The 27,696-nt window shown below is 53.6% G+C and overlaps 1 protein-coding gene across 16 annotated transcripts in view; it reads right to left on the minus strand.

Moving 5' to 3' along the window:
- Positions 1-6,450: 6,450 nt before the first annotated feature.
- Positions 6,451-27,696, minus strand: part of FNBP1 (formin binding protein 1) — a 106,292-nt gene continuing 85,046 nt past the window's right edge. For 3 of the 16 annotated variants that reach the window (XM_079111748.1, XM_079111751.1, XM_079111738.1), the window contains exons 11-17: positions 24,401-24,484; positions 22,012-22,026; positions 17,470-17,579; positions 13,581-13,713; positions 12,809-12,930; positions 12,517-12,656; positions 9,809-11,195 (exon numbers count right to left, since the gene is read on the minus strand). In XM_079111748.1, coding sequence (XP_078967874.1) covers positions 11,017-11,195; positions 12,517-12,656; positions 12,809-12,930; positions 13,581-13,713; positions 17,470-17,579; positions 22,012-22,026; positions 24,401-24,484 — 783 coding nt within the window. In that variant the 3' untranslated portion in view covers positions 9,809-11,016. Of the gene's footprint in view, positions 7,179-9,808; positions 11,196-12,516; positions 12,657-12,808; positions 12,931-13,580; positions 13,714-17,469; positions 17,580-22,011; positions 22,027-24,400; positions 24,485-27,696 lie in introns of those variants that run through there. The other 13 variants (XM_079111740.1, XM_079111749.1, XM_079111743.1 and 10 more) reach the window with 6 other exon arrangements.

Genomic DNA, 27,696 nt, shown 5'->3' on the forward strand with positions numbered 1-27,696 from the left:
CAGACGGCTGCTTCTGGGAGCCGTGATGCCGCCGTCCTTGGAAAGCTGCGCAGCCCTGCCACCCTGCCACCCTGCTGCCGAGCCCGTGCCGCGCTGCACCGAGATGCGGAGGCCACTGTGCGGGCTGCTACCTGGCCCTGGTGTCTGCAGGCTCGGGATGTGTTCAGAATGTCATAATAAACAGACGCACCCACAGTCACCTCTGCCTTCGCCGCAGTCATTTCTGTCCCTGGAGGGAAAGCGGATCTGGCCGTGGGGAGGGGTCATGGGGAGGGGCCGGGCACAGTGGAGCAGCAGGAGCGGGTGGAGGAGCCTGGGCCCTTGAAACACCCTTGGTGACGCGGCCAGCACATCCCACATCCCCCAGCAGGTGGCCACAGAGTAGTGGCCAGAGAAGCTGCCTCTCCCAAGACCCTCGGGCACGGGCCCTTCCCACAGCCCAAGCCGAGGCTGCCTCTGAGCCATGACCTCTGCAGCTGCTCTGGGGGCGCCTGGCACTCAGGATGTGAGTGTCTTACCCCTGCAGCTTGGTTGGGTTTGTTTTTACTCTGGAGACTTTTCTGGGGAGCAGAATTTGAGATTTCTGTAAATTACTCTGGAGACATTTGCTTGTCAGCTGGGGTACAGCTCTGGATGAAGCCCGGGTTAAGCACCCAATGAGGTGTGACTGCCAGCCCGTCAGACGCCAGTGTGCAGAAACACCTGCAGCCTGAGGCGCAGGCGGCCGAGTGCCCTCCCCAGGCAGGGGCCCTTGGTCTCCTGGCGCCAGCGGGGCCCTGGTCCTGGGTCACACACCTCACGCAGCTCTGAGCCTTGCTTGGGCCTGGCTCACGGTGGAGGAGGGTGGGTGGGGTCGCAGGGCTTTGCAGCGGCTAAATGGAAAGGCTGTGGAGGGTTAGTTGGTTGCAGAGGTTTGGAGACGGTCATTGCTTGTGCTGAGGGAGGTGAGGTAGAAGCAGATAGGTACCAATTTGCCTTAAAATGTTTCCTATGTATTTTCCCTGAAATACCCAGCTTTTAAGGGGCTCTGCCAGAGCTGAATCTGGAATCTGAAGCCCATTCACTCAGCTGGGTGGAGACAGGAAGTGCTCTAGGCAGCTGGAAAGGCCCGTCCAGGCTTCCCTCTGTGCACTGTCCCCAGGGGACAGTGTCTCCTGAGGTTTGAGCCTGGGAATGGTTCCTCGGTGCCCTTTATTTTGTATTTAGGGACAAGGTCTCTCTTAAGTTTGAGGCTGACCTTGAACTTGAGACCCTCTTGCCTCAGCCTCCCTTCTTCAGTGCCTTTTGAAGGTGTCAGGAAGCCACCCCTGCTGGGGGGCTGGGTGGGGTGCAACTCGTCTGTCTCCCTGCGGTGCAGAGAACGTCTGCAGGGTGCAGCTCCCCAAGCCTGAGCTTCTTCTGCTGCCGTCCTGCTTTGTTTTATTTGTTTTATTTGTTTTATTTATTTGTGGTGCTTGGGAGTGAACCCAGGGCCTAATGCATGCCAGGCAAGCGCCCTACCCACTGAGCCCGATGCCATTCTGCTTTAAATGCAGTATAAACATAAATTATTCTGAGAGTCTTGTCCTACCTTTTTCTGACCCTGGGCGCGAGGACGTGCGCTCTGGCCCTACCTCCTGGGGCTTTGTCCACAGTAGCAAGGGCAGAGGTGGAGGAGGACTCGGTACCTTCAGGGACAGCTTAAAAGAGGGTAGGACACCTTGGGGGAAGTCACCATCCCCAGGGACGTGCTAGGATGCAGTCTGCAGTCTTTCCATTGGTTTGACACCAACAACCTGTCCAGATGAAGGGTGTCTGGAGAGCGGGGACTCGGGGTGGGGTTCTAGAAGGCTCTGGAGCTTGAGCACAGGGGCACTGCACTCTCAGCTGCTTCCGGAAGCCAGCTTTGCTGGCCCCTTACTGCTGTCCTGTGGCCCCAAGCCGTCCCTGAATGGTGCACTCACCAAAAGGAGCTGGAAGGAGAGCACGTCCGAGTCAGGCCTGCGAGCGAGCCCACAGTGCCCCTTGGGCTGCTGAGGGCCAGCCGGCTGCCGTCCCCAGTCTTGAAGGAACGAGACCCCAGGTGGAGTGACTCTGACAGGCCCTCCATGCCGACCCCACACGCCTTCTTTTCCAGGAAGCAGTTTGCCTGCAGCCTTGCCTGGCCTCAGTGGGCAGGACACGTCACATTCCTCAGCAGACTACCCCTTATCTGCAGGAGAAATTTAGGTCTGAAATAATGTCAATAGGAACACAAAGTCCTAAAGGGGAGGACTTGTGGCCCTTCCGCAGACCAGACCCTGGAGTTCAGGAGATAAGGATAATTCCCCCAGAGTCCAATTAGGACTGGTCAGCATGGGCCCAAGTGGCCTAGAGTTGTCATGGCAGTGGGGACTTGAAATCTGATGTCATCCTGCTGTCAGTCAGAGGTGGACCTGGGTGGGACTCCCTGGAAGCTTCCCTGGGACTGTTGATAAGACTGGAGCAGAAGGGGCATGCTGCCCCTCTCCCTCCCTCTCCCTCCAGAGTGGCCCCTTCCCCTTGCCCATCCCTTCTACTGGGCTTGTGCCTGTTGCTCTGAAATCTTCCTGACTTACTGCAAGAATCGGGGCTTGAATGGGGGTCTTCACACTGCCTCGGTTGCCCAGAAGACTCCAGTCCTGTCCTGTAAAAATCTCAGAAGAAAGGACAGCAGGGGCCAGGGAGGACAGGTTCCACCTAGGTGGTGGGCAGGGCCCTGGGCACGGGCCCCTCCCAGGCAGGCCTGAGGTTGTCTCCCCTTAGCTGTTTCTGCTCCGAGAGCCAACCGGTGCACACTGGCAGCAGACGCTGGTTTACAGGCTGTCGGGGGAGGCAGAGGTTCGCAATCAGTCTGCCTGGCCGCCCGCTCCCTCCTCCCTCTCTCCCTCCCTCCACGGCCCCTCCCTGCCCACGGGTTTGCTTCCCAGTCCCCTGGTCAGGGACACTCCCGGCGCTCTGCCTTCTGCTTCCACTAGAGGTCACCACCGCCCCTGCTGACCAGTGGCCTGGGGCTGAGCGCGGCCAGGCCGTGGGGGTGGCTGAGGTGGCCTGCATTTCCAGACCTACAGGAGAAACCTGCCGCACAGGCCTTCCGCCTCCCTAAGCCTCTGAGTCAGGCGTGTCTGGCTGTTGGGAACCTGGCGGGTGTCAAGGGGCTCCCCAGATGCACCAGAATACAAATTGCGCAATGGGCTCCCCTGCTGATTCCAGCCTGCGTGGGAAGGAGCTCCCACCCGGGCCCAGGCCAGCAGAGCGGTTGCCGCTGGAGGCTGGAGGCTGGAGGCTGGACGGAGAGGAGCCGTGCAGACCTCCCACCCTGCCACAGAGAACAGGCTGGAAATGTCCTTCCTTGAGTCGTCCTCCACTGACAACCTAGAGGAGAGGGCAGGACATCTGGGACAGCCACGGCGCCCCTGGTTCCCGCACCCCGCTCCCCTCACGGCCATGCGTTCCTCAATGCTCTGAGCCTGGCTCCAGCCTTGGAGGCAGGTCTCCCCTTGAAGCTAGTTCTGTGCGCCTTGCCTCGGGGAAGAGGCTGTCCTCTCCTCCCCTCCCGCCCTCAGTGAGTTAGACATTTGGCATGGGCAGCAATGCCCTGGTCACGCCTGGTGAGCTGCTGCTATCTCCCCTGGTGGATAACTGTCTTCTTAAAACAGCCCTGGCAAGTCTTAGGAAACGGGCGCAGTGGGGACGGCCTGTACCCCTGTGATTCAGGAGGCTGAGGCAGGTGTGGGCATGAGCCAATCATCTCAAAGGCGGGGCTGAAACTCTCAAAGCCGGTTGTGGACCAGGGCCTGACGCTGCAGCCCGCTGGTGGGTGCGGGACACTAGGGTCCCCACCCTTTAAAGTTTTCCCCAAACAGCTCAGCATGGCCTGCAGCTGTACAGAAACCAGCAATTCCAGCCGGGCCAGCAGGAGAACCAGCTTGAGCCCTTGTGACTCGATCAGATCGATGACCCGTGAACCACTCTGACTGTCCCACCTCCCCTGCAGCGGGCTCCTGAGCAGCCAGCAAAGCTGCACGGAGTCTGCACACAGAAAGGACGTTCCTACTTCTCGGACCCTTGGACCAATCAACCCGAACGAATCCCAGAGGACTGATGGCCCTCCCAGTGGGGGGGAGTGGCCCTCCCGCTCAGGTCTCAACACCCCCCCACCCCGGCCCCACCCAGCAGCTGTGACCTCTCCCTCTCAGCCCAGGGGACTCCTGACAGCATCACACACTTGGGACTGGGGTCATCTTTCTGCAACAAAAGAGTCCGTGATGCTACACCAGAAGTTACATTTTATTTAACATTTAGAAGATTAACATAGTTACAAGGTCAATGTGAGCCTTCCAGTGGAAGCACTTTATTTGGTTTAATTCCATTTCCAGGGACAAACAGGCTATTCCAGACCTTAACAGTGGCAAGGGGCATTTACAACACTGAATTGCCTCCAAGCATAGAGTAAGTGCGCGCGCGCACACACACACACACACACACACACACACACACACACACACACACACACACAAACGCGAAAGTGTAAAGGTGCTTGACATCGGGTTAAAACATAATTGTGGATTTTTTTTTTTTGTACTGAGATTGAACTCAGGTGTACTTTACCACTGAGCTACATCCCCATCCCTTTTCATTTTCAATTTTGAGACAAGGTCTCACTAAGTTGCAGAGGCTGGCCTTGAACTTGTGATCCTCCTGCCTCAGCCTCCTGATTTCCTGGGATTACAGACTTGCCCTACCTTGCCTGGCATGGATCATTTTTAAAAATAACTTGTTGGATGTTATAAGCACAGGAGGCAGAGCCAATAAGAAACATGAAACCACAATTTCTGGAAAAATACTTGCATCATCGTAACTTTTTACGTTGTGTAAACTTTCTATTATCATGGCAGATGTTACCAAGTGGCAGGAGGCCTCTGTGCTGCGTTGGTTAGACACACCAGGCTGACCCACGCTGAGCAGGGTGAACCCAGAGGAAAATCCCACAACTCTCTTTAATTTTTTTCCCTCCCTCATCCTGTAAAGAAAAAAACCTCGGTAAATGACAAGTTCCTCTCTTTCCCTTTGTCCCTTTATGTCCTTTTCAGAGTGGGTTCTTTAAAAATGATCCATTCTTACCTTACAACACTGCATCCTAGCAATGACGGGGCGGGGCTGGGGAGGGACACGGAGCGCCCCGTCTCCTGGGGGAAACCGCTCCAGGACGTAAGCGCTTCCACCGGGGAGTCCCGGTGACCGAGCGGCGCTCCCTGCGGAAAGCTCTAGGCCCCGCCGGCAGCCCGCTCTCCCCACCGGCCGCACCGACGGCAGGGAGCAGACCCCGCGGAAGGCTTGAGAAGCGCTCGCCCCCCGTACTTTGGGGGGCACGGGTGGTTCAGAAAGTTAAAAAAAAAAGCGGGCGCCGGGTTCCTGGAGCGCGGGCACATCCTCCGCTGGGTTTCGGACGCTAAGAGAACAAAGGACTGCGGTGCGTCTCCCCGGTCGCAAGAAACGACCGGGACGCGAACCGCGGGACGCACATGCATGACGGAGGCTCTAAAATCAGACTCAAACAGCATCTTCGCGGAGCGGCGAGGGTCAGCCCGCGAGCCAAGGGCCGGGAGTCCCGGGGTGCCTGCGGCGCCTCCCGATGCACCAGGCGAGGGCCGAGGCCCTGACGGTTCCCCGCCCTGGGCGCCGCGGCTGCAGCCTCCTGCGCCATCCTCACGGGACCCCAGGGCCCGAGGCGACCCGCTCGAGGATGGAAGCTGCGCTCCTGGACATGCAGCCGAGGCTCCAGCGGCTCCGGGCCCTGCGCGGGCCTCACTGCCGGGGAGAGCGAGCCGGGCGAGCCCTCCCTGCAGGACCCTGGGTCTGGGCGCGGGCGCTGGCCTCTCCCGCTCTGGTCTCCGGTGGCCGGGTGGCCGAGCTGCCCTGAAGCGGGTCCGTGGTCACCTGGTTTGCGAGGGACTCACCTCTGATTCTCACCCGGAGGAACCAGGCCAGGCAGGCCGACCCTGAGGCCCGTCCTCTCCGTCCCTGTCCCTGTGGCTCTTGTCAGACCCCTTGTCTCAGTCAGAACATCAAGAAGACGGAGGACGCCTGCGGTGAGCCCGCCGGCCGGACAGGAGCCCGAACCCGCCGGTCCGACGGCTGGGGCTCCGCAGGACCCTTGGGCACCAAGGAAGAGAAGCGGGTGACCCGGGTTTTCCCTCAGAGATCCGAAAGGGGAGGAAGGAGGCAGCCCAAGGAGCAGGGCGGGGGACTCCACGTGGCCTGCGGAGCGTGGACACACGCAGCCGCCGGCCACGGGACCCCCAAGGACCACAGGCGCCGGGTCTTTGGTGAGGAACACTCTAAAATCCTAAAATGCGACTCTGGGATTCACGGAAGAGGAATTTCACTTTGCGATAGTGAGCTGCTGCTGTGGAGCAGGGCCACGGCCACCAGGCCCGCCGGCCGCAGGCAGGAGGATGACGGGAAGGGCGGACTGGGTGGGAGGAGCCGGGGACTTAGGTGGACCTTCCTGGCCACTGCAGACAGGGCTCGGAACTGAAGTGTGTGTGGCCAGAGCGGGGCACACCCAAGTCCCGCCACAGGGCCAGGAATTGTGGGGGGGGTCCATGTCGAGCAGGAGGTGCCCACCATCAGGAAGGGACCTCTGGGCCCTCAGCAGGTGCGGGAGAGGAGGAGGTGCGGGTGGTGTGAGACACCAGAGGACCTCGGTGACATGGGGTGCTCAGCCCGCCCTGGGACTGCCCTGTCCTCCTGGTCCAGATTCTGTTATTTATTCGCCCCAGGAGACCAGTGGGGAAGTTTTCACAAAAAGGCACAGTGTGAAATGCACAAGGACCGGCCAGGACAGCCGCGGGTGCACCAGGGCCCAGGACGGAGAGAGGAGAGGTGGCCTGGGCGGGTGGGGACTGGGGGCGGTGAGGATGACCCCTGCCGTGGGGTTGGGGGACACCTGTCCCCACCAGGCCCGGGGCGTGGCCTCGGGGCTGGCTGAGCCGCAGTAGCATGCTGTAGGAAGGACAGGAGAGGCAGGCGGGCGGTGGGGACAGGGCTGCGGGTGGTCGGGAGGGCGGCCCCCAGCCGGCCGGCAGCGGGCGCGGGAGGCCTGCGGAGACAAGCGGCCAGGCCAAGGGCGGCTCCTGGGAGGCTGCGGTTCGGCCGCGGACACCACCTTTAGGAATCTACAACACACAAGAGAAGAGAAAGCATCCGTTAGAGCAGGTGGCAGGCCAGAGGCGGGCACTTTGCAATTCACTGCAAACTGCTCCGCCGGGGGCGGGGTGGGGCGGGGCTTTTGCAGCAATTGGTTATCAAGGGCTCTTCCTAGATAAGGAACTTTCACGGTTTTATCGCCAATCTTTTCTTGGGGGACAGTGGTAACTGGGGATTGAGCCCAGGGGCACTCGACCACTGAGCCTCATCCCCAGCCCTATTTTATATTTTATTTAGAGACAGGGTCTCACTGAGTTGCTTAGCGCCTTGCTTTTGCGGAGGCCGAATTTGAACTCGCGATTCTCCTGCCTCAGCCTCCTGGGCCTCTGGGATTACAGGCGTGCGCCACTGCGCCCAGCTTATCTCCAGTATTTAGCTAGTTTTACTTTTGGGTTGAGGAATACCCAAATAAGAGATCCATACAGTCTTCCCCCCGCCCATCTTTCTAACACATTTTCTCTTCCTTCTTTTTTGCCATGCTGGGGGTGGAACCGAGGCCTCCAGCATGCAGGGCCAGCCTCCAGTTTTGGCCTCCACTACCCCCCAGCCCCTGAAAGCATCAGTTTCCCAGGATGGTGCAAGGAACTGAGTCTATCAGATTGAAACTCTTGGTTCCTTAGTGAAAAGGGAAACCCGTCAATAAACAGTGAAAGTTCTTCATCATAAGGAGGCAGAGAAGACAGACTGGGCTCTGGGAGCCCTGAGGACACGCAGGGCAAGGAGCAGGGCAGAGGCACTGGAGAGGGAGGAGGCAGAATTTTTAAAAAGCATTTGGCTAGAAAATCCCCCATTGCTAACAATGAAAGAGTTAAATGCTCATTACACAGAATAATTTTCTTGGAAAAAGAGAAAAATCACTTAAAATACACAACAATGAGAAAAATATAACGTTTATTAGAGAGGCAGATACGAGGGGTACAACTAGGAGATGCCAGACAGACTCTTCTTTTAGGTAAGAGAAAGAAACAATCATGTTGGCAGTATTCAAACGCAACTTACTCAGAACCCAAGAGTCTATAAAAACTCAAGTGCGGAGCAGCCAGCTGGGGACCCAGCTAGGGCAAGAGTCCTTGGGCCTCCCCAGCAGTTATAAAAACAAAAGGTCATTAGGCAGAGGAATAACCGATAAAACAAACAGATAAAAGAGTAAAACGTTAAAACAACTAATTCAAGTCATCTTTTTTAGTTTTTAAATTGCAGTATATACAAATAAATTCTGTAGGTGGGGAGAATTACGAACATGTTTAACAGAAAGCAATTTTAAAAACAAAAACGCAACCACAAATGGAAATCACAATCCAGATGACCAATTTACTCTGGTCTAAATATTTTGGCAGTTATTAAATAAGCACATCGTAGACGCCACACACACAGAGGGGAAAGTGCACTGGTATTGAAAATAAAACAATTGCTTCGAGGTCAGGTATCGGAAAGCAGGGGCTGCCCCAGACCATGGGCTGGAGGACATGCTTTGTGGGGAGGCTGGGCGGGTCGATCAGCGTCATTGACCTCTAGGGGCATCTTTCAAATAAAAGGAGAAAATTATAAAAAGCTGAGATTTTGCTTCTTTTATTTTAATGGCAAACTATGGGAAAAAAACAGTGGCCTTGGGGGGTGGAAATGAGAATTCTGATTCTTTGGCAACTGTTCCAGTGTCTTCTGACTTCACCATCAACTGCGTGGAACTGAAACCACATGCTTTCTTGACTTCGTCAGTGGGACACAGATGAATTTGCAATAAGTACCAAGGCATACCACTTAACGATGTAAGTTTAGGCATTCACACTGCCCCCTGCCCCCGGGGGCCCTGGACTTTGCTTGCAAGCCACCTGAGCTATTTCCCCATGAATCTGCACAACTCTAAAGCGGGGACAGGGGACCCCGAGTTCGCCGAGTAGGATTTGAAAAGGCCGATGCTGCCCGGCCCCGTTTTAGACACTTCCAGCCTTAGTTGCTTTCTTGAGGAGCTCCTGGTCTGGACTAGAGTCCAGCGAGGAGGGGCAGATGCTTTTATACCTAGGGGTCCCCGGCTAGCTGGTCACCTCACACTCAGCTAGGTCCCTGGGTTCAAGGCTCAGCGGGTTTTCTCAAGGCAGTGCCTACAAAGGAGAACTGAAGCCCCACGGCCCCAAAGAGGCCCTGGGGTGTGTGGCTTCATCCACACTTCACCAGCAAAGGTGTGCGGAAGAAATCTCAACTACAAAGTCAATATATATTTAAAGAGTCACGCTGAGCAGCCTGGCTTCCTGCCTGTGCTGCTGACTATCCCTGTATGTACAGTGGCTATTGGGGCACTGGGTGAAAACCTGTCTTTGCACCTGCCTGAGACTGTCATTATTTCCAAAATGAAAGGTATCTAAAAAATATAAGGTTGTCACTAAGTAAAGATTACTCAGTTCCAATTTGGTGGTGGCCCATGTGAAATTTAAGCGAAGCTGCTGTTAGGATCTTAAAACACAGCTACAAGTGCCTGTCACTCCTGCCAGGTTCTGGAGCCTGGATGTAGCTGCAGCGCAGCGAGCAGAGCTTCAGGGCTGGGGGTGTGGCCCAGTGGCGGAGCACGTGCTTAGCATGCAGGAGGCCCTGGGCTCCATCCCCAGCACCCTGTTCCAACAAAACAATCAGCTTCAAATGTACTTCAGCTTAGAAAGTGAGCCCACCACATAGAGGCAAGGATCTAACTTCCTCCTTCAAAGTAGAAGGACATAAATAAATCATCCTCAAAGTCAGACACAAAGGGAACTTTACCCTGGTGCTTTCATCCTGACCCAATCACAGCTGCTTCTCGGGGGCCTTTGGGGTGGACGCTCACAATGGGCACAATTATCATGCGGCTTGGTATGCATGACATCAACATCGCGACCCGCCCTCCCGCCTCGGTGCCAACCTAAAAATGCAAATTCCTGCATGGCCCAGATTCCTTTAAAATGGTGGCAACAGTCAATCATATAAAATGAGCCAGAAATTCTAAAACCATTTCCCTTTCATTCAAACTTCGGGCCAGCGACTTAAGCACCCCCCCCCCCCCCATTTCTGCTGTGAACAGGGGGGTCTTGAGGTTCCTGTGCAGCAGCAGCTGTTTCTGGCCCCTCCTGGGCGTGTGAGCCGATGAGGCCCGGACACACCCTGCTTTAGAGAAGCTTATCAGGACAGGACGCCGCTGGCACCTCCGATCAGCCATCAGCGGGGTGGAGCCTGGGAGGCCAGATTTCCTTTGGTTGTTTAGGACCAAGTGGACATAAAAGCCCAGGAGGACCGAAGGACAACGTGACCATATCCAAGTGAAAATACACGCTTCCCATAACAATCAATAGGAGCACCTCGGTGACCTCCTTACTCAGGGGGGGAAGATTTTATATATTTATGACTTTCTCCCCAGACAATGACTGTGACTCAACAAACTAGCATAGTTCCATTTATTAAGTTACAGTGAGGGTCACATCCTACTGCGGGTCCATCCACGGCAGAGACCAGACAGAATCAAGCCAACCGAAACCCTCTCCTGTCCCGTGCTGTGTGTGAACTTTTTAATTGAGAAATATTAATGAGAAGCTAGAAGGCAGCTTGTTTTTCTCCTTATCTACAGATGCTGCCAAAAGAAGGAACGTCTATCAGATTCCAAATGACACAGACATAAGCCGGCAGCGTCCCACAGAATCTCATCAGCAGTGAAACTCGTTCAGTCAGAGCTCAGACAGACAAGCCGACAGGCAGCGCGACCAGGCCGCTCCGCGGTCCTCTGCGGGCTGCCTGTGACGCCGCGCTTGTGGGGAGACAGCTCCAAGTTTAAAAAGTGTTTAAGTGGTATTAAATATAAGTCTTAGCACCTTTGGCATTTTTGTCCAAATAGACTTCGACGTACGAGGTGGGGACATAGCCCTCCTCATCCTCGTTCCTCCGGATGCGCGTCCAGCCGTCGCCTTTGTCTTCCTCTATGACGTACAGGATTTCTCCTTCCAGCACGGAGATGGTGCCTTCATTCTGACCTGCAGAGGCGACAGGCAACACTTGAGGGGTCTTGTGGGATCCAAGCAGGAAGCAGACGGGGACCCTGGCGACGGGGCAACGGAGCGCAGCAGTTCAAGGTGGGGTCAGTTCAAAATTCATCCCCCATAGGCCCCCTGCCCCCGACCCCTCAGCTCCTCCATCCCCATCTCGTCCCCATCCCCATCTCAGCGCGGCCAGGCTGGGAGGCACCTCTCATCCCCTGTCCTCTTTCTTCCCCACTTCCCATCACCCCTGGGTCTGAGCAGCCTGTCAGCGGCGCCCTCTCCGTGTCCACTTCTTAATCGAGGCCCCGCCAACACCATTTGCTAAGATCAGTGACAAAAGACCAGCCGCCACTGCCTGGGCAGTTTTCTGAAAGACCAATAGTTTAGGGAGCTGTTGGCAGGGTCCCAAGAGGACAGGAGGCAGAGCTGGAAACGGTGAACCCAGTCCTTCTTTCTTATTTTGCAGACCTGGACCTTTAGTCTGTTAAAGGCTCTGAAAAGGCCTGAAGTGAAGAGCTCTGCCGGGCACAGTGGCGCTGGCGTACACCTGTGGTGCCAGTGGCTCAGGAGGCTGAGGCAGGAGGAGCACAAGTTCAAAGCCAGCCTCAGCAACTTAGTGAGGCCCTAAGCAACTTAGCAAAATTCTGTCTAAAAATAAAATAATAATAATAATAAAAAGGGCTGGGGATGCAGCTCAGTGGTTAAGCACCCCTGGGCTCAATCCCTGGCACCAAAAAACATCTGTAAACGTCATTTATCCAGGGCTTCCCAAACACATCTGAGCTGCGGGTTTGTTTCCCGGCGTCCTTAGTCACATTCTTAGAAACACGGTTTCAAGCCTCACGCCGGAAGTCCCGGTGGGTCTGTGCAGCCATTCTGTGGGCCCAGGCACCTGCACACCTGGCCAGGCTCCGGGGCGCAGCTCCCCCACACCCACACCCTGCTCAAATACTTCGACGGGGCACACTTTCCACCCAACACCACCACCCCGCCGGCTCCTCCCTCCCCGCCTCCACGCCCCCTGGGGGAGGGGCAGCCGGGACCCTCCTGGGAAAGGCAGGCCTCCCGCTGCCTGTGTCTGCTGGACTCCCTGGGGTGGGGCGCCCCTCCCGGCTGGACAGGACAGGGCTCTGTCAACAGTTCTGATCCCAGCGGTGAGGCCGCTGGGTGACAGGGACCCAAAGTCAACCCGCCCATAGCAGTGACACCATGAGTAGGCAAAATGACGGCACAGGTCTGGGAAGCTTCCAGAAAGTGCTGGTCACAGGAAGCGCAGCGGCCCAGGCCCCGGGAGGCAGCCGGGCGGCCGCGCTACCTTCGAAGGTGTAGAGGGCCTTGCAGGTCCCGATGGCCGGCAGGGGCTCCTCGTCGTCGAACTCGTCGTCGAAGTCGGCGGCCAGCACCTTCACCTCGTTCTCCTGGCTTCGCTCCTCCGTGTAACTGCCATCCGGGCTGCTCAAGAGAGGAAGACACGCGCAACTATAGCGACCGCGGGAGGGCCCGCGGGGCGGGGGAGTCACGGCAGGGCGGGCCCTGCTATGCACGGGGCCTGGCGCGTTTCCAGATCCCAAACTGGGTCCGGGGCGGGCGCCGTACAGATACTGTACCTCTCCCGGTCCTGCGCGCAGCTGTTGCCCGTCGGGCCGCCCTGGCCGTCGTACATTCCGCTCTGCCGGCGCGTCTGCTCGCCTCGCACCGGGAGCCGGCCTTCCACCTCTGCCAGCCAGGCCTGGGGAGGACAGCCAGCACGACTAGGGCCTGCGCTCCGAGGCGCCGGACCCGGAGGCCCCAACTCGGGGCGCTGGGGGGTCACTTAACCAAAGGCAGAAGGTCCACCAGTGGCAGGGGCCACTGGACCTGCAGGGACTGCACAGAATGGCTACCTTTTTGCAGTGCAGGGGACTGAACCAGGGGCGCTCTCCCACTGAGCCACGTCCCCAGCCCTCACTTTGAGAGACCTCACTAAGTTGCTAAGGCTGGCCTGGAACTTGGGATCCTCCTGCCTCTGCCTCCTCCCGAGGCCCTGGGATGGTAGGTACAGGGCCACGGCCGGGCTCCACGGCCAGCTTCTTATCCAAAGGTGGAGCCATAGAAAGAGACTCCTATTTACCCAACCTCCCGGGACGTGGGGAACGCACGCTGGACACGCTCTGAGCAGCTGTGTCCTTGGACAAGTAACTTCTAATTCCAAACATTCAGTGCCCTGGACACTCGAGGCCGCTGCTGCCCACGGGCAGCATGATTCCTCTCACCCTGGTTCCTGAAGCAGCCTGACACCCCAACTGCACCTCCTGTTGGAGGGACTCCTGAGTCCACCCCAGGACCTGTGAGTGACATGGCCTCTCTTTCTGTCTGCTTCCAACACCTGCTTTTCCATACCTCAAATTTCTGGGCCTCTAGTCGCAGTTTGTCTATGTTTTGGCTGACTTCTGTCAGTTTGTGGTCCAAACTGGCCGGGTCTCCCATTTGAGGATTCTTCAGGTAGACGTCTTTCATTTTGGTGATGGCGTCTCTGAAAAACAGGGCGAGCAGAACATGGTCCCGGCCACCACGGTCGGGGGCACTTCCCCGGCACTCTGAAACCAAGTGACGGAGTTGGGGCGGACGAGGTCTGAGTGGCTTTCATTGCACTTCTGCCTGTGAATTCTGCTGCCAAGGTCTGTAGGACCCAGGTCTGATTTTTAAATTCCAGTTGCCTTTTCTGAATAACTCCGTGTCTTCAGTGAGGGAGAAGCGCACCTCCATGCTGCCCCTCCCTCGGCCCTAAACAACAAGAACAAACAAAACCCAAGTACTTCCCTGTGCCGACCATGGCCACGGCTGGCACCTGGTCCCGTGGGCCGCTGTGTGGCGCTCAGGAAGAAGCACAGCCCATCGCTTTGCGAATCTCATCACGGGGGCATTTCGGTCAGGAAACGATGCCACTTGAATCCACAGCTGGCATGGGTGGGCACCGAGCCTTGAAGCTACACATTCCAAGATCCCTCCCTCCCTGCAATCGCATTTTGGAAATGGCCCCCAGGAGCCAGAGCGAGGCTTCCCGAGAGCAGCCTGCAGGCATGCCAGGGGTTATCTGACCACTGACGCCCCAGCCTCAAGGTGCTTCCCTGGCTTCCAGTTTATCACTAAGACAGGAAAGAGCTGGGCGCCGTGGCACATGCCTGTGATCCCAGCAGCCTGGGTGGCTGAGGCAGGAGGATAGTGAGTTCAAAGCCAGCCTCAGCAACTGTGAGGCGCTAAGCAACTCAGTGAGACCCTGTCTCTAAATAAAATACATAAAGGGCTGGAGATGTGGCGGCTCAGGGGCCAAGTAACCCTGAGTTCGGTGCCTGGTACCACTCCACCCCCAAAAAAAGACAGGAAAGAGAGGAAGAGAAGAAGCAGGCTGCCATCCCAGACACCCCTCCACATGCCTGCTTCCATCTGAGCCCCGCGATCGGCCTCCCCCACGCTGCCATTGTGAACCGTCAGCTCCCCAAGACTGTCCCCAGCGGGGCCTGACTGAGGTCTACCTGGACCTCCGGCCCCTTTACCTTGCTCTGTTTCTTTTTTCCCAATGGCATGCACCCAATTTCCAGGGTTACGGAGTGTGCATCCCTAGAGTGGAAGCTCTCTGAAGAGCTCACTGTTACTTTAACTTGAAGTGTCCCAAGTGCCAGGCACAAAGCCAATGTTCAATAAGGGACATTCCTACCCAAATGACATCCATCCACCCTCATTAAGCTCTTTACAAAAATCCCCTTCTTGACTTCATGGCTTACCCTTGTACCTACTGCCCTATTTCTCAAAAGTCCTCAAAAGAGTTCAAAATTTATGATCTGCGTTTCTTCTCCTCCCAGTCCAGTCTCTCCTGATCAGGTTCTCCAAAAGTCTGTCCATTTTGTGGATTTTTATTTTTATTTTTTATTTTTTTTGAGCTGGGGAATAAACCCAGGGCCCTGCATGAAATTGCCCTACTCTGGAGCTACAAGCCCAATCCCAATTTTATTTATTTATTTTTTTTGTACTGGGAATTGAACCCAGGGGCATGTAACCACTGAGCTACATCCCCAGACACCACCTACCTCCCCACTTTTTGAGACAGGGTCTTGCTAAGTTGCTGAGGCTGGCCTCAAACTTGTGATCCTCCTGCCTCAGCCTCCTGAGTCACTGGGATTGGTTCGTTTTCTTTTACAAACACATTTAATGAGACACACACCCACACTTTTAACCCTCACACGAACAGGACGTAGTAGCCTCCTTTCAAGGAGGAGTTAACGGAGACCCTGAATCCACAGCTGTCAGGTGGCGTGGGATTTGAACACAGTTCGGTGTGTGGGGTTTTAAATCCACCACCCTGCTCCATGCTCTGGCCTGTCTCTGTATTTGTTCTCTACTTTCTTGCTTTTGGGTATTACTTAAAATAAATTTTCCCCTAGATCATGCTACATATTTTTTTTTTTTTTTTTTGCTTCTAATCTTTTTATTTATTCTTTTTTTTCCTGCACAAAATATAAGCTGCAGGAGAACAGGGGCTTTGTAAGTTCTGTCCATGGCTTTGTCTTTGGAGTCTGGAGCGATCCCTTGTGCGCAGCACGCGCTCCGTAGACCATTGCCAAGTGAGCAGGGTTGGCCTCATCACCAGCGAGGGCAGCCTGGAGGATAAAGGCTGACCGGGCTCCTAGCCAACACCCCAGTGACACAGAAATTTTCCTACGCTATGTTGGACCCTTAGAGAGAAAGGCTAGATCTATTTTAAGTCTATCGACAAGTTTTCTTTTCCTTTTTTGAGGCAGGGTCTCACTATGCTGCTCAGGCTGGTCTCCCAACTCCTGGGCTCAGCAGATGCTCCAGTCTCAGCCTCCAGAGTAACTGGAACTCCAGGCACAGGCCACCAAGCCTATTGTTGTCAGTTCCAAAATGTGACTGTTACTCAAGTCGTAAGTGCTTACTCCTATAGAAAATGTAACTGCCCATTTATTAAACAGCATGAAGTTCATAATGTATTAAGTCTTTTTATATCTGGTCACATATGTAATAATAAAAACTATAACGAATGCACACAGCCGGGCGCAATGGTGCAGCCTGTAATCCCAGCAGCCTGGGAGGCTGAGGCAGGAGGATCGGCAGCTCAAAGCCAGCCTCAGCAATGTAGTGAGGTCCTAAGCCACTTACCTGTCTCACATATCAAATGAAAAAAGATATCAATGCATAGAAATATTACATGATACCCAATGATATGTGTAATTTTTATGTATTAGTTACAGAATACATTTTAAAGAGATTTTTACAAAGAAAATTTCCATTTCATGTAAAACACTTAATCCTAGGCGTTCCTAGTTTTTGGTGCTGTCATCGTGTTTATAAAGTGACTGTTTTGGGAGCCGCGGTACCAGGGATAAAGGGATCGTTCTTAGAGATGCACTTCTGCGTGCACTTCAGCCAGTCTCGTGCCAGTTCTGCGGGCACTGTCTTTTGTCTGGTTGGGTTTTCCTTCTCCTTCTGCTGTGCTGGGTCTGAACCCAGGCATTCGGGAAGCTAGGCGAGTCCTCTACCCCTGGGCCACGGCCAGCCCGAGGCCCGGCTCCGAGAGCACAGAACCTCAAACAGACGATCTGCCTAACTCACTGGGGACACGAACGTGAGAGCAAAGGGATGAAGCGCTCTTGCAACCAGGACCTCAGGCGCGAGGCTGCTTCGGGTCACGATGTGAGCAGGGGCGACGCACGCAGAGGCACAGGGCTGCGGTGTGCAAGGCCCGGGGCCCAGCGCCCAGCACCGCCAGCAAGCCAACGCGAAGAAGAGAGAGCCAAAAATATTTTTTTTGCATGTTACATCAATTTATCATCCCTAAGATCAAACCCATAAAACAGATCAGCACCCGGCACCCGGCAGCAGGAGCCTCAGGCCAGCACTTCAGACCCACCGACGGCTGGCGGCGCGTGCAGGGAGACTTCCCGGGACGTTTCCTAGAGGCCATCTGAGAAAAGCAGAGACACTGGGAGCCCCGAGCAAGGCTCGCTCTAATCACCCTCGAACAGAGAGACAAGCAGATCTGCACCCACAGCTGGGTGTGGCGGGGCACAGGGAGGGAGCCGTTCCGCTCACCCTTGGTGCCAGGTATTCACGTATTTTGTCCCGAAACTCAGAATAAAGTCCAGATGTACCAGGGAGTCTCCTAGATCAGAGTCGCGCAATCGGCAGACCAAGACACACACGTCTACTTTAGGGTCTCCCATCTTCCCAGGCCGAACCTGGGCTTCCTAACAAGCCGCATCGCCCACCCTACCTTTGATCCGCCTCCTTCTGCATTTCTTTATTGAGTTCGTCGACTTTCTGTTGGAGCTTTTTCCTTCTCTGCTCAGGCGGGAGGTTGCTGAAGTCTTCCGGGGTTGCACCCTGCGGACACAGACGTGAATGAGGCCTGGAAGCCGCGATGCTCCCAGAGAGGAGCCCCTCCACCAGGCCCGCAGACACGGGGCTGCAGGTGTCGGCAGGCGTCTCCCCAGGGTACATAAGGCTTTCCCACCGCACCCGGCTGAGAGGCAGAATCACGCATGCAGTCTTGCAACCACTCCATATTCCATTTTTGCTGGCTGAGAAGTTTCGGGAAAGAAAAAGCAACGAGGAGGGGGAGGGGAAGACGTCCTCAGACTCCAGTGAGGTCGTGCGAGTAACACCTTTGGAGCTGGGGGTGGGTGTTCGCCCTCTCTCTCCCTCTCCCTCTCCCCCCCGCCTCTCTGTCGGTATTCCGGGGGCTTGAACCCAGGGGGGCTTAACCACTGAGCCACATCCCCAGCCCTTTTATATGTTATTTGGAGACAGGGTCTTGCTGAGTTGCTGAGACTGGCTTTGAACTTGTGATCCTCCTGTCTCAGCCTCCTGAGCCGATGGGATATTTTTTTAAATTTTGAGACAGGGTCTCACTGGATTGCCCAAGCTGGCCTCCAACTTGCGATCCTCCTGCCTCAGTCTCCCAGGTCCCTCGGGCTACAGGCGTGGCCCGCCTCGGGCTGGAGGCAGCTTCCTGTTGGTCTTCCTGGGTCCTGCCCGCAGCCGCCCTGCAGTCTCAGAGCAGTTCGTGTGTCCTCAATATAAACCAGCGCCCTGCTCCCGCCCGCCGCTTCACACCTACCCTGCTGCCTCCCCTCGTCTACTGCTCCTTCCCATCTTTTCACAGAAGACCCAGACCAAAAGTGTCCATCCCTGTGCGGTGACAGAGGGGGCCTCTTGGGCCTCAGAGAATGGGTGAAAAGGACATAAAAATATATCCTCCCTCGCCTCCCTGCCGGTGTGCTCTGGCCTCTGCTGTCTCAAAGCCTGGTCCCTCTGGTGCCTTACGGTGGTCTCAGGGCATTCAGACAGAACGGCCCCCGGACCCCGATCCCAGCTTCCCAGGGCACAGGAATCAACCTCCTGCTCCCGTGTGGCAGACGCGGCACGTGTGGGTGTGGCGATGCCTTCCCAACGGCTTCGGCTCTCCTCTGGGCACGCTGGCTGGCGTGTTAGGAAGCCGTGGGTAGCCCCTGGCCTCTGACCCCTGGCCTCTACCAAGTGTTTTCACTTAAGTGAGGCCGTTTTCATAGAGAAAGAGAAATGTATCCAAACGACCAAGGATAAGCCAGGGAATTTAGGAAAAGAGATTTCATTTGAAAACCTCCATTCTTTTAGAATAAGGACAAGGGGGTGGTGGCAAGAGGGAGCGGATAATGCCATTCCAGATTCAAGCTGGGAATGCCAAGCGGCTTAGCCGGGGGCTTGTGACTGAAGTTCCTGGGCTGATCATGATAAAATGGCAGGCGGCCACGCTGCAAAGTGCGTGACTCAGCAAAGAGCCTGCCACCAAGGCCGCCAAGGCCTTCCAGCTACGTTCTCAGGCTCATCCGTGAGACGCTGATGGTTCCCACTCAGGGCTGCCTGCGTGCGGTTGGGGGGACACCAACCCCACGAGTTCCACTGGGCGCTAAAACCAAGTGAAAGGAGACTCCTCTTCAGTGTAAAAGTAACCCGACTTATCCCTTCTCCAGAGGCTGTTGCACCCCAAAGGGGGAAGCCCTGATTACCATCTGCCTTCCGCTTTGCTCCGTCGGAGCTCGGACCTAGAAAGAAAACACTGTGCTCACGCTCAGACTACTCAAGGCAGATCTTTTCTTTCTGTACTAGGGACTGAACTCAGGGCATCTCCCACTGAGCTACATCCTCAGACCTTGTTATTTTTATTTTGAGAAGGGCCTCGCTAAGTTGCCCAGGCTGGCCTTGAACTTGTGATCCTCCTGCCTCAGCCTCCTGAGTTGCTGAGATGACAGGCCTAGGCCACCAGGTTAGGTGGTTTTTCTTTCTTTTTTTTTTTTTAAGTCAGAATGTTACAAAAAAAATACAACATAAGACACACTGCTTCAGAAGTCGGGCCGCCTGGTAAGTGGTCAGCATTCCTTCCGTTCACGTTTGCTGGGCCTCCTGATGTGCCCCGAGTGCCACAGAGCGTTCTGTAGGCGTACCGTCCAGTCCAGGAGCTGCCCGTGGCCACTGAGCACCAGCTCACTGGCTGAAGGACCGTGGGACTGGACTGCGAATTCTGTTTAGGGCAGGTGTCGGAGTTCACGGGTGTATGAACAGCCAAAAAGAAATCGGGAGGCCACGCACACGGTGCTGATGACTTAGATATGGATCCCCAAACAACAAGAGCACAGCACAGATTCTTTAGCAAAATCAAAGCAATGAAATAATACATAAATGGATTTTTCTCAATTGATAAGATAGTTCATCTAATCGGCCACTTAGGTCCCTTTCAATAGATAGTCTGTGCTTCTGTGTATTTATTTGGGAACTAATCTCATAGCTGTGGTGCACCCTGCTAATCCCGGTGACTCAGGAGGCTAAGGAGGCGAATCACTAATTCGAGGCCAGCCTCAGCAACTTAGCGAGGCCCTGTATCAAAATAAAAAATAAGAAGGGCTGGTAATGTGGTTCAGTGGTTAAACACCCTGGGTTCAATCCCCAGTACCAAAACAAACAAACAAAAAGCTAATTTCAGTAACCATGCTTCAAACGAACTTAAATTGCCATTGGAGATTCAGGTCAGCAGCTTCTTCTAGACACAGAGAAACTTAGGCCTTGTGGAAGTACCTTACAAGGCCATCTCATCCAATTAGCCTGCAGAGCGCGGATTCCTGTGAACAACTCTGACCTATGATTCATTCTGCCAAGAAGGAATTTTTATTTCTAGCTCTGAGTCAGGAGTGATTTCTCTGCCCTCTTTGGAGCAGCCCCATTTACAGAAGCCAGCCGTACCAAGAGGGACCTGTCCCGGAAGGCAGGCCGCTCATGCCTGGGGAGGTTTTAAGTGGCTGGGGCTCCGCAGGCACCGCTCTTGCCCCTGGCCGCTCCCCACAGGCGACACGGCTGGGAGCCAGCCTCTGCACAGCGTTTGGATGATGCTTTACTTCTCTACTGGTTTCAGGGAAGGGGTATGAAGCCACAGCCCGATACCAAGTTGGTAAAATGATTTCTGGCTCAAACATACTGCCTAAAACTACGACCTGCCACATCCATAGCAGCATGGGACCAGAGAAGGGTGAGGAGGACACCCGGTACCAGGGAGCTCCAAGTCAGTCAATGCGACTTCACCCAGATTCAAACTGCAGACAGATGCCTTTCATTTGTCTTTCTTATAATTCTAATCAAAGGCTCTTGGGGTTTTACTTCACAGTGTGAGACATGTTTTTAATAAAATATTACTTTTCTTTTTTTTCTTTGTTTTTAGTGCTGGGGATTGAACCCAGGGCTTTGTATGTACTGGCCATATCCCCAGCCCTTTTTATTTTATTTTGAGATAGAGACTTGCTAAGATGTTGAGGCTGGCCTCCAACTTGCAATCCTCTTGCCTCAGCCTCCTGAGTTGCTGGGATCATAGGTGTGCACTACCACGTTGGGCAAAATATTCTTTTTTATTGGGGGGGGTTGGGTCAGTTGCCAAATATTGAGTCAGGGTGTGTGTACAGACACGTACGTGCATAAATTACACAGGGCAGTCAACACAGCAGACTGCCCTGGGTGGGCAGCAGTGGTGTCAACGTGCTGGTCCTGGGTGACCCGCCAGCCTCCTGCTGTCCACTACTCTAGGACATTCTCAGCTGTGGCATTTGAGAAGATTACGTAGTTTTTATCCATCACTGAAGCAGAGTTATGGGTTACGTTGGTTAAGAGTTTCTTTTAATTAATTTGATGATTAGTCTGCCCGTTTTCTAGAGCTGAAAGATGAAGTGGGAACAGCACAGAACGGGGAGCAGGCAGCTCCAGGAAGGCCCAGGGGGGTCTCTGCACCATCCAGAAGGTCACCCCCTGGCCACCCGAGTCAGCTCTGCTCGAGACCCCAAGGCGTCCAGGGAGCACGGCTTCCCCCTCCTGGCACCTTGAGCCCGAGCAGCCACGCAGGTGGGTCACTCCTGCGCGTCTCCTTGGTTCCCAGCGTTGCTCATCTGCTTCCACGGCTCCTGGAGAGGAGCCTTTCCACCTATTAAATTTGCTTTTTTTTTTTCCCCAAAATGGTCCAATAAGTGCCCCCTCCAATTTTTCATATTTATAGACAGTTCATCGAGGTGTCATCCTCTTAAGGCCCCGATAATGCAGAAAACCAAATCATGGGTTAGCTATTAATTTCTTAGCGACTCGAAGAGATTAAGGTTGTCACGATTAGATTCTGGACCTTAGTAAACCACAGGTCTCAGAGCAGCAAAGCCTCCCCGGAAGACCCGCGCACGGCCCAGATCCGCAGCACACACACCCAGACACCTGCTCAGACCCAGGGCATGCACGGGGCCGCTGTGCTTACCAGCTTGAGAGAAAGCTTCGCGTGAAAATTGAAGAGGTAACGGGAAAAAAGAGAGAGAGAAAAACAACACATCAGAAGAGGAACCCAGCCCGTCCCCCGTGCTAACACATCACATAGAGTCACCTGTGGATCTGTGAGCATGACTCGTAGCGGATCTGGGCAAAAGTTCACAAGAGGGTCTGACCCCCAGAAAAGCTTCTCCTCGGCCGCAGTGGTGCTGGGGCAGAGAAAGGCCTAAAGGAGAGTTTCTGCTACAATCGGTATTGGTCACCTCGGCCTGGGTACAAATGAAGGAAGTCTGCACTTGCGGACGTGTACGATGATGGGAAAAGTCACAGCCTTCTGTGCTCCAGCTCCCTCCCACCCCGCAAAGCTTCGCACAGGTCTAACACACTCTAACCATCCGCCAGTCCTGTGCTGTGCAGGAAGATTCTCATCTCAAGGGGCTCTCAGGAACGTGAACCCTGGCGTTCCCTCCAGGCGCCGAGGCAAACTCTGCGCTAGGTGAGTGGGAATTCAAGGGTTAGAAATGGCTCTACAAAACAACCTGCAGGAGCCAGAAAGCCTGGCAGCCCCAGGCGGGAGGCAGAAGGATGCTCTGTCCTCTACCAGAGCACTGGGTACCACCTCCCGCCAGGGGAGGGGTCTTCTGACCTCCCAGCCTGGTCCGCGCGGGCTGCAGAGCTACCAGGAGCCCAGGGGTGCTCCTGGCTCTGGGTCCCCTCGTAGTTATCAGACCACAGCTGCTGCGATCCTGCTGCCTGGAAATTGGGAAGGGACAGAGACTACTGGACCCAAACAGACAAAAAGGTGCCAAATTAGAAGGAGAGACACGGGGCTTTGCACCCAAGATGCTCGGCTGAGGGTGGCACCTGGAGGGTCTGGCATCATATTTACTCAGCGACTCTGGATCCTAGAAGTAAGGCACCTGGTAGTAGGATCCAAAACTATGTTGGAGACAAAGTACAAAAGAAGGTGCCCTTTGACATTAAATTGGTGGTTCAAGGAGGTTTGAGTGCCTTACTCAGATTTTAAAAATGTAATTCTTAAGATTGACTCAAGTCAACACTTTCTCGTCAATAGGCAGTAACCTTTTAACGAGCAAGAAAACTTTTGAAGAAAAATTTAAAAAATGGTCTCTCCAGGCACGCTGGTGACTTCCGACAAGGCCTGGTGACGGCCACTGCCCGGGCCTCCTGGAGCCTTGGCTCAGATCCGCTCCCCGTGACCCCAGCTGGTCACACACAGACAACACTGAGGGTGCACAGCAGAAACTTCACAAACAGCTCCCTGCGAAGCACTCGGGCCACGCCCGTCTCCTGCCCATTCCTGTCCAGACGTGGCTACCGCAGAGGACGGACATTTGAGCTCGACACGCCATCTGCCCTCTCCTGGGCTACTTCTGTTACTTCTTTCCTAAGTGGTCCCCAAACTAATTTCTAACTTCAAAACTGGAGCAGAGGAAGATTAATATGTCATAATAAAAACTGATGGACGGGATTGGACATCGATCTGGGCAGATGCAGGGAATGCCCAGTCCTGAGTCAGTGTTCTGAAGCGCACAGGGATGGACCACCTGCAGGAAGTGCCGTGGGCATGTGGACTTCTTCTGAAGGACAATCAGCTGGTTTTCAGTCTTTATTTGTGAGCCAGCCAATTAGATCCCTCAAATTAGCTAACCATCAACTAGGAGAATAATTTTAAAGGCTTCGTTCAATGCATTGCTAGGCATCTAAGAAACTCAGAAGCCGTCAGTTTCAGGCGACAAGAAGCCTCAGGAGCCAGAAGCATCAATAACACATGAGGGAAGGCAGCGCGGCAAAGTCCATGTGTTATTGGACCGTCACAGGTACTAACCTCAAGAACAAGGACAGGGGACGGTGGAAAGCAGCGCGTAAGCACGTGCGCTCAGTAAAGTCCTTCCCCTGCCCTGAGCCTGGTGGGTCCTGGGCTTTTCTCCTCCCAGCTTTATGGCATAAAGGGATCCGTTCATTAGAAACGTGGCCCTGCATGACTGAGCCACGGCATCGCCATCTGCAAGAGCATGGCGCCTGGGACCCGGCTCTGCAGTAGTTCAGTGGGGAGATTCTGTTGTGAAATTACACCCGGTGACATCTCAGAGGGCAGTCACCATCCCTTTAAAGATTTTGCCAGAACTAGAATAAAAAGGGGGGAAGCCCAATGGGAAGAGGCTGCTCTTTTTTCATGCAAGCTTTTCGGATGAAGCAGCCGTTGAATTTATACAATTAGACTCTCCCCGAACCCTGGTGGAATTTCACTTTGTGGTGTGGAAGCATTTCAGGTGCCCCCGGGTCCCCAGCCTTGGTCCTGTAGATGGGGTTAGTGGCTGTGCCGTGACTGCGCGTCCTGCCGTCACAGGTAGACTTACAACATAGTCCCTAGCCTCAAAGGCATACGTGGGTTTCCCTAGCGTCCTCTTCATGAGTTCTTTGTGTAAACAGAAAGACTGAGTCTGCCAACAACCAGCAAGAGAAGAAGATAAAGTAAATAAAGTGACCACAAGATTGTAACAACCGACAAACTGGTATGCATTTTCAAAACCTTTGATCATCTTTGGTGCTACATTTCCATACAACTCTAAAATATGGGGGGAAAAAAGTCCATATTTTAGATATAAGTTCCTTGCACAGGCCAAGAAAAGAAATCTTCATGTAAGACAACAAAATTATACTTCATAGATTGCAAACCAAGGACATACTCTCTGGTCTCATTTTTCTTTGACTTAAGTAAAGACAAATAATAGCGGCAATGCCAATCTTTAAAGATGCTCAGAAAAACAAAATTTTCTTATGTCAATGGCTTACAACAAAAAATATTTTACCCTGTTTCATTATTTAGAAACAAAATTGGTTATGCTAAGAAATGCCTGCACAAGGTTTATTCTCAGATGATTGAAACAAGCATTGAAATCTGAACCCCAAACTGCAAAATGTGAGAAATCAAGACATTAAAATCAAAGATTTTTTATTCTCCTAGGATACTTTTTCTAATGCAATTATCTTTGGAAAAACAGTCTCAAGTTCAAGAGGAGAATAAAGGAAGTGACAAAGACCTCGGTCCTGTGGCCGTAGCTATCCTTTTGGGAACCTGCACCTTCCAGGCTGAGATGGCTTCAAAGTCAAATCGATTTCCCTAAACTTCAGATTGACGTGTTTTGTTTGAACTTCCTAGTGTTTCCTTTCTCTTTTACTTTTTCTTTTTCGCTGTTTCTTCCTGGAGGAATGAGGGATGGCAAACCTGACCCTAACTAAGAACAGACTGCTGGAAAATGAGGAAGTAAAGTCCTTTCTTATTTCTTTACCAGAACTTCTGATGCGCAAGTGTGTGGTTTGCCCTCAGGAAAACACACTTAACACTTAGGGAAAAACAATTTTAACAGAAACTTGCTGAGCACAGATGTGAAGAATAAGAAATAAAATTCATTTTGCTGATTATGGTTAAAATAAAAAAGAGGATTTTCCTTTAAGTCATCAAAATAACCAGTTTCCCGTTTCATGGTTTGGTTTTTATTTTTTCTGGCTATCTTTTTCTTATACTTATGGAAAACTGACATTCTCGGGTCCTTCCCTACACTTACTGAGGGACACAGATTCAGAAGCCATCTGCAGGGACATACGTGAAGGGGGACCATCCTGAGTACCCCACATGCTCCACCTGAGAGTCCCCAGCACAAGGGCAGACACGTCGACTTCAAATGCAGAACACGAAGTCTTGGTGAGGCCTCGGGAGGGGATGACGTGTGGCTGACCAGCTGGGGCTGGACACACAGCCTCACGGTCAAGTGTACCCATGCTGCATGCTGGGAATTTGCCATGAACACCCAGTGGAGGTCCAGACCAGCAGAACCAGCCCGATGACAGAGCTCGGCACCATCCGCCATCCACTCCCAAAGCTACACCCCACCTTCCGACAGGGGCTCCCTGACAGCTTTAGGAAATCAGATTTCTAATGTATCATTTGCTATGCTGGGGAAACTTAAAGCAAAATAATTCCAAATTCTTTGCACAAAACCTTGAGATTCTCTCATTAAAGGAACTCTGCCTATAAGGAAATGTTTCTGTCCCTATTCTAATAGCTAATAGTCTAGTAATCAATCATATATATATGATATAGATCTGCTGATTTATTTGTTTAAACTTTGTCGTTGTTTTTTACGTGGAGTACTTTTCATAGACTCAAAGGAATGTGGCTGTCGGGTTCTTGATAACTACTGTTATCCTCTTACAGGTCTCCAGCAGATTGATTCCAAAGCTGAGCAGGACACTGGTCATCTAGTGACATCATGGGCCCCCATGTCAGCGGACTCTCCAGAGGAAGAGCCAGCAGGTTTTTAGGTTTGAATTTAGCACTAGTGCTGGGTCTGCCTTTATGTGCGAGGCACCGGGCTCTGGCTCTGGGGTGACCTTGCTATCAGGCAGTGCATGGGAAGAGTGAGCCAATTCTCCATCAACTGGAGGTCCCAGGGGACGGGAAGAGTGGAAACCATGTTCGTCCAATAAAGCATCTGTTCCAACCCTGTCGCAACTCCCCGGGGACTGGGCCAGAACACCCCACTGCACATGTTAATGCACTAAACATCGATGTATGGATATTTCATTATGAAAGATTTCATTATAAGAGACATTTGGGGAAGCATTAGACTAGACCTACCATTCGGCTTTATTTGGAGGCCTCAGATCAATCTTTTTCTATAAGCCAAGCTGGAACCTATAGTGGATCAGCACACCGGGTCCTGTGGCTTGGACACACAACTCTTAATTAGAACGGCAGACCTGAGCTTTAATAAGAGCATCTTATGTGTCAACCACATTCTGATGGATTCTCCCTGAGCGTGTGTTGTGGAATCCAAGACTCTGGAGGCAGGCTCCCCGGCTTCAGATCCTGGCTCCGCACCTCCCTAATTCATCTCTGTGTGCCTCCATTTCCCCGACAGCAAAGTAAGGGAATTTCAGTACCTAGGGTGGTTGAAAAAGTGAACGGTCTGGGAGCACCTGGGAGCACCAGCAGCCGTGAAAGCGGCACATGGTTGAACCAAAGTGCTCCCACCGGAGGTGGCTCAGGCTGCACATTTGTTTTCTTTCAGATATTGGAATATTTGCATTTTCCAAGATATAATGAGACACTCTGGGGAGGGGACCCAAGTCTGAAACCGAAATTCAGGCATGCATCTTATGCATGTAGCCTGAAGGGACAGTATCTTTAGGGGGCGCGTGGCTTTTCTTGGTGCTGGGGAGGGGACATGGGGCCTCGTGCGGGCCAGGCAGGCGCCCTGCCATGGGGCCGGGCAGCCCCTGCGCCTGGCGGCCAGCTGTGGAGTTCTCCACTTGCGGCACCACGTGCCACTCGAAAGCTGCAGATCATGGAGCACTAGGGTACCTGACTTTCAGGTTGGGGACGCCCGACCTGTGCGTGCTGACCTCCTGAACTTAATCAGCATCTAACAAAACATCTAAAATTCTAACAAAACCGCTGTCATGACATTTTCCCTTTGAACCCCGAGTCGCTGCTCGGAGAGAAGGGGCTCTGTCACACCCACGTCGGTTCAGTAATCACTAAGCAAAGACTTCCCGACTCTACGGCCACTTCCAATTCCTCATCTCACATGGTGTTAGTTTTAGAAACAGAATCTGTTCCCTTTTTTGGTGAAATCAAGGTGAAAATGTA

Source organism: Sciurus vulgaris, assembly GCF_902686455.1.
Source record: "Sciurus vulgaris genome assembly, chromosome: 15".
In the NCBI taxonomy this organism is placed as follows: domain Eukaryota; kingdom Metazoa; phylum Chordata; class Mammalia; order Rodentia; family Sciuridae; genus Sciurus; species Sciurus vulgaris.